The following is an 11,329-nucleotide window of genomic DNA, read 5'->3' on the forward strand; positions in this document are numbered from 1 at the left end:
AAAAAAAGGGAAAAATGGGAAAGGAAGCAAATAAAGAAAAAATTGAAAATTAGAAAAAAAAAATAAGAAGAAAAAGAAGGAGCTGGGGGAAGAGGGTAAAACGGGAAGGAGGGGGTGGGGTCGGGAGGGGGGCTGTGTCAGAAGGGGGGAATAGCAGCTCTCTTTTTTGCTCTCTACTAGTAGCTGGTGGAAGTACACGAAGGCAAAATGTCTATTGTATAGTAGAGAGCCCTTGGAAGACACATTTTGAGTTTAACTAGCTATAGTGATCAGGGACGGATTCACATGGGGAAAGTCGAGTGACCCTCCTGAAATTATTGAATTATTATTAGTTTTTAATCCAAAACAATGGTGAGTGGGTGACTGTTTGAGGTTGCTTTTGAAGGGGATGGTAGATTCCTTTTTTTGGTTAATAATAATAATGATAGCAACTAATGGGATTCAATAGCCAGTAGTCTTGGAGATGCTCGTAGTTCGATGATATTGGCTTTGACATGTCACCATAATGATATGGCCCTCCACATGTTACCTAAATCACCAGGAATTTTTTAGTGCAAATTGGATATAGTCACGTGATACCTATTCGAGTAGTCAAAACGGGTTTTGAATGGCTCATATCCGAGCAGAGGCAAAGAGGGGAGAGTGCTTGGCTGAGTAGGAGAAAGATTGTTCGGATTTGAACCGTTTAAAACACGTTTGGACAGTTAGGATGGGCATTTGGTACCGCCCCCTGGTACCCAATTTGCACCCATAAACTTCTCTTTTTTTCAACGAAGGATAAGGAGCGGATCAAAAGAAACAAAGGATAAGGAAACTCATGCCAACCACCTAATTTTCGAATGGCTCCACAACCCTAGCCAATAAACCCATGAAATCATGAGGCTTATGTTTGCACTTATAAGATATGTGCGGTCCACAACCGTTTGCTTTTTTCCCGACGGTCCGGAGTGTTCGGTTTAGCTTACGTGCACTTTAACTAATCTCCTCCTTGATCCAGTAAAAAAATGGGGGCCATTAACTTCCTTATAGCCTGACCCCAAGAATCAAACCGTGTTCAATTGTGTGAGGAGCAAATACATCAACTAACTGAACTAAGGCTGTATTTTGGCAAAATAAGTCACAATGGCTTATTTTTTTGTTTTTATTAAAAAAAATCGCATTTCTTAGTTGTGCATCAAGTTTTTGTGGATAATTGATTTGTCTCGACGAGAAGAACCGAAAAAGTAAAAAATTATTATTCAAACTCATAATGTTTTGAATAAAGACGAAAATAAGCAAAAAATTTCAAATTTTTTTCTCACACTTTTGGCTTGTTTTCGTCTTAAATTATAAAATTATAAGTTTCAATTATAATTTTTTACTTTTTTAGTTTCTCTCGTTGAGACAAATCAAAAAATTAAAAAAAAAATTGACGGAAAGCCAACAAATGCAATTTTTTAAAAATAAATTTAAAAAAAATTGACTTATTTTGCAAAAATAGGCCAACCCTTTGAGGTTAACCACACCCCAGTCGCTAGTACTCCCATTTTCAGGTCCTCCTCTCAATTATAACTGCTGCTCTCCTTTAAAATTGTCTGCTTAATTTCTACTTTGCAATTAATATGTCATACTCATGACATGGACTGATATGTCCTCTTCTTAACTCTTTCCATGGGTGTACTTCTCATGGAATGGATTGATCAACCATTCTGGTGATCCTTTTTCCTTTAATTGCAAGCAACAATTAAATGGGTAACTTGCGAGTTTGGAGAGGTTTTGTTTGAAAGCTAGATGTAGTTTATTTTGACTTGTAGTTAGAGGTGCTAAAAGGACCAAGCTATTAAATGTCAAGTTTGTGTTCATCCGTTAACAGTTTGTTCAGGGTTGGTTTGTCCCATAAATCAACCAAGTTAGAACAATTTTTTGAAAACTCGTTAAGTTTGTCAAACCAAGTTCGACAAGCTACCATTTGGCTCGTTCGGCTTACTATGTATAAAAAAATTAAAGCAACTCGAGATTGATTTGATTAAAGCTCATTTGAGACCGGTTTGTCTCATAAGCAAGTGGAACTCGAACATATTTTTAAACTTCATTAATTAAGTTTTCACACCAAACTTCGTTAATCAACCACATGCTCAACTCGTTTGCCTCGTGTTTATGGCCCCTGCTTGCAGTGATCCATCTTGTATGAACTCATTCATATAAGCTTTATTGTCCACTCTTTTGTATTCTCTATTGAGAGTTAAATGGTCAGATTTTATTGAAAGCAAGAATTACTAATTATTCTTGTCATAAAGAGGGAGCATCAAATTTCAGTCCCTTTTTTTTTTTTGGCGTATGAGAGATTTCTTATTGGGCGATTTATTATTCACACTTTTCTAACCAAATTTCTTAATGTATCTCTCCCAATATTATATCCCAATACAGGGGAAAAGCCTGGTCTAAAAAGTTTCTACACTGATGACATTTGTAGTGGTGCTAGCAGGGAGACAAAAGTGGGAGGCTTGTCTGTATCGTCAACCCAAGACTTTTGGCTTCCAACTCTCTCTCTCTCTCTCTCTCTCTCACACACACACACACATATTGGTATCCCATACCCTTAGAGGGAGAAGAAAAACTTGTGGAGTAGAGATAAGGGTGTTCAATCCATGGCAGCAGCTTGGAGAATCTCGTCGTTGCTCTCTCGTCCTCTCTCTCTTCCCCCAGCTTCTGCTTCTTCCCTGCTCTCTCTAGGTGTGTGACTCTCACTTGACTTGACTGCTCACCCATCTCTCATATTCTCCATCTGATATATTTTCTTAAATTAACTCGAACATATACATGCAAGTTATGAAATAAATTATACGCTTGTAGCTTTGAATCTATGAAGCTTTTACTATATTCTTCATTTATTAACTGAAGTGATGGCCTTATATATGTGTATTTTTTCCCCCTAGTATTTCCTCTGCTCTCTCTCTCTCTCTCTCTCTCTCTCTCTACACATACACACACGGGAGTGTATATTATATCTACACAGTCACAGAGACATTCAATGGGTCCGATATATTTATGTGGTCTGAGTTGTTTATCTTATTTCGTTACTATGCAGATTTCTTGTTTGACTTTCGGATTTTTTTTCTCGAATTATTTGAGGGATCCCGTCAACCAGTTTTTGAGTTACTTCCATTATATATATCATCATATTTATAATTTATGAAACGAAAGGAAATTATACTTTAATGATTATATTAACAGGTAAGATTCTGATGAAATTATTGGTAGTCTATCTATCTTTCTGTGTGTGAATGGAATGGAAGGGATGATTTTCTTGATGGTTGACCAATTAACATTAAGTCACAGACATTTTGATCGATTTCTAAAAAGAAAATCGAACATAGAAAAAGCATCTAGCAATTGCAGATTCGATTCAAGAACATTACACTGTAACTGTCCTGTAGTATGCTCTGTTTCTGTAATTGAATGAGAAATTCACTCATGCCTTGATAGAAATTCTTCCGTTTTTGGAGTACTAGTTTGTATCCCTTTCACCCTCACGTGCGACCGCTTTTGAGTTCAGTCACGTGTAACTTTTTTTTTTTTTTTATCTATCATCATGCAGCTTTTCCGCTCGTTTGTCAGCGCGGGGTGTGGATTGTGAATTTTTTAAAATGTGAGGTAGAATGGGCCCGCTTTTATATCATGTAAAAACTTTATATTCAACTCAAAACCAATTGGTAATAAGTGGAGGGTCCCAAATGTTATTAAGTGGTCTATCATTCCATACCCAAGCCATGTGGGAGCCGCATTTAGGTCTTGTCACGTGTGACTACTTTTTGAGTTCTACTTTTTTTGGATTTGTCATCGGGTTGTGGGCTTAGTTTAATTTTTGTAATAAAATTTGGGATGGAATGGACCCACTTTGATACCATGTGAAAACTTAATATCCATCTCAAAGTCAATTGACAATAAGTGAGGTGGTCTCAATTGATACTGAACATCTTGAGTGCACGTTTGTTGTACTAATCACAATTGATGTTATGTTTCTTGATCTTCAGGAAGAAATTCTAGTTTGGAAAGGAGATCCCATGGGTTCAGCACTGCTGCTGCAGCAACAGAGGAACCGATCATCCCACCTGTTCAAATCAATTACACCCAGCTTCTAATCAACGGTCAATTCGTGAATTCAGCATCCGGTAATCGATTTCTAGGATCGATATTAAACTCAAAATCTCGATTTTTTTTCTTACCTTGTACCATATCTTTTTCAGTGCATGTATCATATACCAAACCAATAGTACAACTTAGCTGATGTTGGAAATACCATGTATATGTTTTAGGAAAAACATTTCCAACCTTCGACCCTCGGACATGCGATGTGATCGCTCATGTCGCTGAAGGTGATGCAGAAGATATCAACCGTGCCGTATCTGCTGCTCGCAAGGCATTCGATGAGGGACCATGGCCAAGAATGAGCGCTTATGTTAGTACTATATCTATTTTGAATTTTCCCCTAGCTCCTTGTGTGTTTGTTTTGAACTTACCTTAGTTACCTATTTTCTAGTTATTGTTTCTTATGCTTTTCTCACTTGGGTTTCAGGAGAGGTCAAGGATACTGCTGCGTTTTGCAGATTTAGTTGAGAAACACAGTGATGAGCTTGCAGCTCTTGAGACATGGGATAATGGGAAGCCATACGAACAGGCTGCCAAAGCCGAATTACCATTGTTCGTCCGTTTATTCCACTATTATGCCGGTAAAGAACTAAAATGAAGTGATGCCATCATGTGCTCCTATATTTATGTATTCATACACTGCCTAGATACATTTTAGTATTTTTAAGGACTTCGTAAAAGGTCCCACCGTTTTGAATGTAAGTGTCCGTATAGCACTCGGCAAGCAGAATGGCAAACCAATCCTAATTCCTAATTGATTGTGACACAAGGTTTAGCTATAAGTTTTGGTCCTCAACAAATGCAGGTTGGGCAGATAAGATCCATGGTCTCACAGTCCCAGCTGATGGGCCATACCATGTGCAGACGTTGCATGAACCAATCGGAGTTGCTGGACAGATTATTCCGTGGAACTTTCCTCTTATCATGTTTGCTTGGAAAGTTGGTCCTGCACTTGCTTGTGGTAACACTATTGTCCTCAAGACTGCTGAGCAAACCCCATTAACTGCTCTTTATGTGGCAAAGCTATTTCATGAGGTATGTTATACATGATGGGACTATTATGCTTTATAAGTTTTTCGATTGAGCTTTTCATTGGTGGTCTTCCATCTTCTTATCTGTTCATTTTGTGTGTGACCTTAACATCATTCTGAGTTCTTCTCAGTGGTATTTCTTTGTACGTTGTCAAGAAATCAAAAGGTAGATCATAAACAGAACATTGAAATTAATCCTATTTGTATGTTTCATGATTTATGAACTGTGGTACACTGGCCTTTTTGTACCATCTCCCGTTATCTTGTGCGTTTTGTTTTTGATATGGGATGTTTCGTGGTGAGGTGGTCACTGGTTCTGTAATTGGCATACTGTAAGATATCGGAGGCAGCTTTTCAAAATTGGTATTTAAACTGAGATTTTGATCCTAAGTTTGTATTCTTTTGCATCAAAGTGAGATCACAAAACTTCAGCAAACAGAGAAACTTGATAGAAGTTGGAAGTCATATCCCTGCTAAAGTCAGATGCACTTGTACAATGATAATCTAGTGCATTTGGCTGAATTTTCATACAACATTATGAGTAACAACGGGTCACTTTCGAAAGAGAAATATCCAGGGTCACTTTAATACTAAAATATAACTACACGTATGATGGCGTTGGACAATCAATGTAACAGACATCAGCGAGCGTCGAGCGAGACTACTAATGGCGTGTACTTTGACGAAATTTTTTATCCGAATGGATTTTAAGTGGTTAACTTGGGGGAAGATTAACATGCAAGTCCTTTCATATATTATTCCCAGCATGTGGCAAGATGATCTCTGAGTAACCCAAAACGTTTTCGGTTGTTTCGTGTGTGTACTTTCGGTGTTGTGATTTTGGTTGGTGAGAAATGCTCAGACATTCCATTTCTGCTGCGCTCTCCCGGAGCTATGATCTTGCGATGTAACGTACAGTGTTTGTGGCAGGCTGGCCTTCCTCCAGGCGTTCTAAACATAGTTTCTGGCTTTGGTCCAACTGCTGGAGCAGCTCTTGCTAGTCACATGGATGTGGACAAGGTATTTATGATGGTGATTTTAACTTTTGTTATCGGCTATGGTTTTCCTCTATTTGGTGTTGGATGTAGGTATGATAATGCATGTGCCTATACAGAGATGCATGTAGATTAACCTGAAATATGTAAGTACCTTTTATTGACTTTACTGAATGCCATCAAAATACTATTACAGAACACAAATGGGAATCCAATGTCACGTCTCTTTCAGTAAGTCATGCTGGTGTTGGAAAAAATTGCCTTGGTTCCACCACGTGGATTGACCGGCTCCTGTTGGCATGAAAAGCCAGCAATGTAAGGTGCATCAAAGTCCAAAAGGATGGCCCTAGGTATTCTGCAATTTTGGCTCTTGGAATATTGCAAATAAACAATGGATTATATTTCTCACCAAGTAAGAGAGAAAAAGGGGCAGCATGTCTCTTCAATCTGCCAAGGGTTGACAGCGGACAACTTTGGCAGGTTTATTCAAGCATGCACCGATGACCGAGGTGGTGCATGCTTTGTAACTATAAGCTGTCTGTGATTTAGGATGAAGAGATTTTAGAAGGGAGGCATATTGAGAGAGAGAGAGAGAGAGAGAGAGAGAGAGAGAGAGACAAATACATATGAGCAAGGGCTCGGGATTCGTTCCTTTTTCCCCCACATTGTAATTCTTCAATATATATCCTGAACTCTCATTTGGTCTCGGAGGCGTGGACCTAGGCAATTGGGTGCTGAACCACATAAATATCTTTATCTTCCCGTTTTGTTTGTGTGGGCCTTATACTTTTGGGGTTGCTTTTGTTTTTAGTGGGACTAAAAATCCCAACAGTGGTCCATACGCATAACGGCATAAGTTTTTTTGGTGAGTTGGTCTACTAACAAAAAGAGTTGAAAGCCAGTATGAGAAGATTTTGATCATATTGTAAGCATAAGTACCTTAAGCAGCTAGGCCGAAACATTTTCCTGTTGACAACATATGCCTGAGCATACTTGAGTTAAAATGCATTTGCTATTCCAATAACATTTCCGATTAATGCCGCTCTTGATGTTTACTGCATTCAACTGCTAAAGCTTTTGTCGTGCTCTTTGCAGATTGCTTTCACAGGATCAACTGAAACAGGCCAGATTGTTCTTGAATTGGCTGCAAAAAGCAATCTTAAACCAGTGACATTAGAGCTTGGAGGGAAATCTCCGTTCATTGTATGTGAGGATGCTGACGTCGATAAGGCAGTGGAGCTTGCCCACTTTGCTTTGTTCTTTAATCAGGTTTGATCATTAACTTCACCTCAACAGTTGGATGTGAAGGAAGAATTGGCATGAAATGGTTAGCAATTTCACAGGGACAATGTTGCTGTGCGGGTTCTCGCACATTTGTGCATGAACGCGTATACGATGAGTTCCTGGAGAAATCAAAAGCACGTGCTATGAGGCGTATTGTTGGTGATCCCTTCAAGTCAGGTGTTGAGCAAGGTCCTCAGGTATTGGCCCTTCCGACTCTCTTTTTTTCTAAATTGTATACTTCTGTCTTCTCCTGTCCTTGTCAATTGAAATAGTTGATCCAAATTTAAATCCTGTTCGTTTTATTCTCATAAAATAAAAGTTGTATGAAAGGCCTTGGGGCTGTCAAGTCATGTTTTTTGTGAACCTTAAATCCCAGATCGACTCGGAGCAATTTGAGAAGGTTCTCAGGTACATAAGATCTGGTGTTGAAAGCAGTGCTACCCTTGAATGTGGCGGTGGAAGACTAGGCTCCAAAGGCTACTACATCCAGCCCACTGTTTTCTCAAATGTGCAGGTACTATCCATTCTGCTTTTGAATGCCTCCATATAAGTGGTCTGAACTCAAGTATCAGTTCTTAGAGGTGATTCTGTTAACTGTCAGCTGAAATACATTATGACTTCTTTATCAATTAGGATGACATGTTGATAGCACAAGATGAAATCTTTGGTCCCGTGCAGTCGATCTTGAAATTCAAGTGAGTTGCTTAATTTCTAGCATTTCTAGTTAATAGTTATTGGATTTCAAAGTTCTCTCTTTCTTCATTAAGCCATAAAGACTAAGATGATCATTCTAGCATTTCTAGTTAATAGTTATTGGATTTCAAAGTTCTCTCTTTCTTCATTAAGCCATAAAGACTAAGATGATCAGTTGCAGCAATTGTATCACTAAGTTCGGGGGGGGGGGGGGGGGTTGGGGGGGGTGTGTGTGTGTGTGTGTGTGTGATCCAATCAAAGGGGAAAAGTGCAAAGAAGTAAATCAGATTTCTTCCCTAGTGAGAATCTTTTAATTGATAGCCTAAGATGAGCTCACTTGCAGAAATCCTATAACCAGACCAAATTATACGACTAGTAATCAATGGCGGACAAGGGCAGGGGCAGATGCAGAGTAGGGGCCGTGCCCATTGAACTTTAGATAAGTTCACCTGAAGTGATAGGTGAGAAAGAATTGATTATCTTAAGCTATATGTGCCCCCGCTATGTAAATTTCTTGGTCAGCCACTGGATATTGGCTGGGGACTATGGCAATCCCAAAGCTCGGAAGTTATTTATAATTTTACTTGTTTTCGCTATTAGGTCATTTAACCTTTCAAAAAAAGCAGCAGCATGATTCCTGCGTCCACCAGCGAAGCTAAGCACGCACAAAACTGAATTAAAAGAAAGTGCCCAAGCTGTGAAACTTATTACAGAATACAGATCTCATTTGGAAGAAATAGCTTCTAGTTTATTGTTGTAGTGAAACATCTCTCACATGCTTTGTTCAATTCCAGTGACCTCGGTGACGTTATCAAGAGGGCAAATGCAACAAGATACGGGCTAGCTGCTGGAGTTTTCACTAACAATGTGGATACTGCAAACACCTTGTCTCGCGCACTGAGGGCCGGGACTGTGTGGGTCAATTGCTTCGATGTCTTCGATGCTGCAATTCCCTTTGGCGGCTACAAGATGAGCGGGGTTGGCAGGGAAAAGGGTATCTACAGCCTTCACAACTACTTGCAGGTTAAGGCTGTCGTTACTCCTCTGAAGAATCCGGCATGGTTGTAAATCTCTTTGTGCTACCTTGTTCTGGTCTTGAACATGCTTGTTTGTGAATAAGTTTGGGTTACATCTACACGTTGGTCTACGCTTTAAAAGGGTAAGTATTGATATCCAAATGAGGACATGCTACTTGTTTTTGCTTGACTGATTCAAATGTTATGTATGGATTGATATCCCAATATTTTCTTTTTGGTAAATAAGCTTATCAATACTAGATACTCCCTCCATCCCATAATATTTGTCTGGTCCGCAAAACAAGAACGTAAAAATAATACAATTTTTGCAAAAAAAATTAAAAGTTTTTTTTAACAATTTACTAGATATCGATGAGTTCTTTTAATTTATGAAAAAAATTCAAAATTTGAATTTTTTCTTGAGAGAAATGCATTATTTTTTAGTCTCCGTTTTGCGGACTAGACAAATAATTTGGGATGGAGGGAGTATCATAATTCTGTGATGTATCTGAAGGAATTTTGAAGGATGGAGTCAGTTTCTCACCTCGAATGTGATCCGGCTTGTGCATTTCTGTGGCATGACAAGAAAAATGCAGATGATGAAGTTTTGCTTTGTACTCTACTCAATGTTTTTGGAAGTAAATTCCAAGAAGTTGAAATGCGCAGATGCACTTGGTTAGGAGTCATTACTAAATGTCACATGATGTGTGTGCGTGAGCTAGGTCTGATCCCAATTTTTTGGGGCCCTAGCCAAATTCTAAAAATGAGGCCGTTCTCAGTATCAAGATATACAATACAATTTTAACCCAAAAAAAAGAAGAAGAAGAGACAAACGATCACAATATTTAAAAGGCAAAATTATATAAAGTACTTATCATTATATAAGAACACAAAATACGAAGTCTCAAAAAAACTTATCATCACAAGAACGCATGAGTATCATTACAATATTACTCTTGTTGTGTTTTTAGAAGCAAAAGTATCGGTTAGACTCCTCTTCCACCAAGTCATTTTAAATCGATAACATGGATAACCAATTAATCTCACATTGTTGATCGAATATGAGATTTGATCATTTTCAGCTTCGAAAAGCTTCTTTCTCCGAGGCAACGGTAACTGGTATAGTCAAAAGAACTCTATTAGCATTGCACAAATTTGGGAAAGAACTCTCCATTTAGTTCAAATGATTGAGCACCTCAATTGGTTTCTTCACTTCTCTTGGCAATGTTTCTTCTTTCAAGACTTTTGTCAATTGTTTGATTCTTCTTCAATCTTCTCTCCAATTCAATCCATTTGCTCATGCAAGTAAGGTGCTCACAATTATTTTCATGACCTTTAAGCCTAACACCAATATTTTTCCAGTCTTTAAATCCTTCATTGGCCAACTGAGTCTTGTTTCCTTCTTGCTTGAACAATTTGCAACAAAAGCAAAACACTCTATTCAGAGCCTCTGAGTATACTAGCCATTTTCTATCGTGTTTCTCTCCATTAGGTAAATGGCAAATGTAGTGCACAGAAGAGAAATGTCTACTCTTCTCGTCGCCATCCTTAGGAAAGTTAGCATCGCCATCTCTTCTTACGGGACCTCTTTCCACTAATAAGTCCCTTAATTTCTGATCAATCTTATCTCAATTACTTGGATCATCAATGTCTGAAGGTGCACATTCTACATTCAAGTCTTCGTTTTGATTTACCCCACTCAAATTTCCATTACTGCTCTCATTCATACATTGATAGGCTTCCTCACCCCTCACCCCTCCCCAAATCTCCACATTCTTCTTCTTCATTCACCAAGTTTTCAGTAACACCTTTCACCAAATTTTCATGCTCTTCAACCGAGCTTGCTATTTTTTTTGTTACTTGAAAAGAACTTATCCATATCTCCATTTTGAGACTTAATTAATGCGATGGGTACTTTCTAGGAGGCATGATGCACCTAATTGAAAAGGAAAAGAGGCATTATAACTTAAGTAATGTATCTGCATACTTCCCAAATAATTGACTATAATACTATAACACCACAAAAGTTAAAGCTTATACTAAATAATCCATCAATATCAATACACGATTAGTTTAATATATGCAAATAATATTCAATACCCACACAAGCACATATGGGATGATATCCTCTCCAGTTACTGTCCGTACAGTCTACATTTTTTTCTCACATTATAGCATAGTC

At 38.3% G+C, this 11,329-nt stretch overlaps 2 protein-coding genes across 2 annotated transcripts; one reads left to right on the forward strand and one right to left on the reverse strand.

Moving 5' to 3' along the window:
- The first annotated feature begins 2,211 nt into the window (after positions 1–2,211).
- On the forward strand, positions 2,212–9,390 carry LOC131298120 (benzaldehyde dehydrogenase, mitochondrial-like). The gene is made up of 11 exons (XM_058323428.1): positions 2,212–2,712; positions 4,014–4,151; positions 4,296–4,438; positions 4,556–4,709; positions 4,934–5,163; positions 6,090–6,179; positions 7,250–7,423; positions 7,498–7,635; positions 7,815–7,952; positions 8,072–8,133; positions 8,926–9,390. The coding sequence occupies exons 1-11, from the start codon at positions 2,628–2,630 to the stop codon at positions 9,197–9,199; spliced, it is 1,626 nt and encodes a 541-aa protein (XP_058179411.1). The 5' UTR covers positions 2,212–2,627; the 3' UTR covers positions 9,200–9,390.
- A 953-nt stretch (positions 9,391–10,343) lies between these two features.
- On the reverse strand, positions 10,344–10,934 carry LOC131298715 (uncharacterized). The gene is made up of 2 exons (XM_058324192.1): positions 10,784–10,934; positions 10,344–10,741 (listed from the first exon to the last, which is right to left on the reverse strand). The coding sequence occupies exons 1-2, from the start codon at positions 10,932–10,934 to the stop codon at positions 10,344–10,346; spliced, it is 549 nt and encodes a 182-aa protein (XP_058180175.1).
- Between the last annotated feature and the right edge of the window lie 395 nt (positions 10,935–11,329).

This window comes from Rhododendron vialii, chromosome 8a (genome assembly GCF_030253575.1).
Source record: "Rhododendron vialii isolate Sample 1 chromosome 8a, ASM3025357v1".
Classification (NCBI taxonomy): domain Eukaryota; kingdom Viridiplantae; phylum Streptophyta; class Magnoliopsida; order Ericales; family Ericaceae; genus Rhododendron; species Rhododendron vialii.

Excerpts from the sequence above, each read along its gene's own strand:
- LOC131298120 (XM_058323428.1), top strand. The coding sequence starts at position 2,628 with ATGGCAGCAGCTTGGAGAATCTCGTCGTTGCTCTCTCGTCCTCTCTCT. Across the intron at positions 4,710-4,933 it reads TTTATTCCACTATTATGCCG|GTTGGGCAGATAAGATCCAT; the intron begins GTAAAGAACTAA and ends CAACAAATGCAG. Across the intron at positions 7,424-7,497 it reads TTGCTTTGTTCTTTAATCAG|GGACAATGTTGCTGTGCGGG; the intron begins GTTTGATCATTA and ends GCAATTTCACAG.
- LOC131298715 (XM_058324192.1), bottom strand. The coding sequence starts at position 10,934 with ATGAAGAAGAAGAATGTGGAGATTTGGGGAGGGGTGAGGGGTGAGGAA. Across the intron at positions 10,742-10,783 it reads TTCAGACATTGATGATCCAA|TGGAAAGAGGTCCCGTAAGA; the intron begins GTAATTGAGATA and ends GGGACTTATTAG.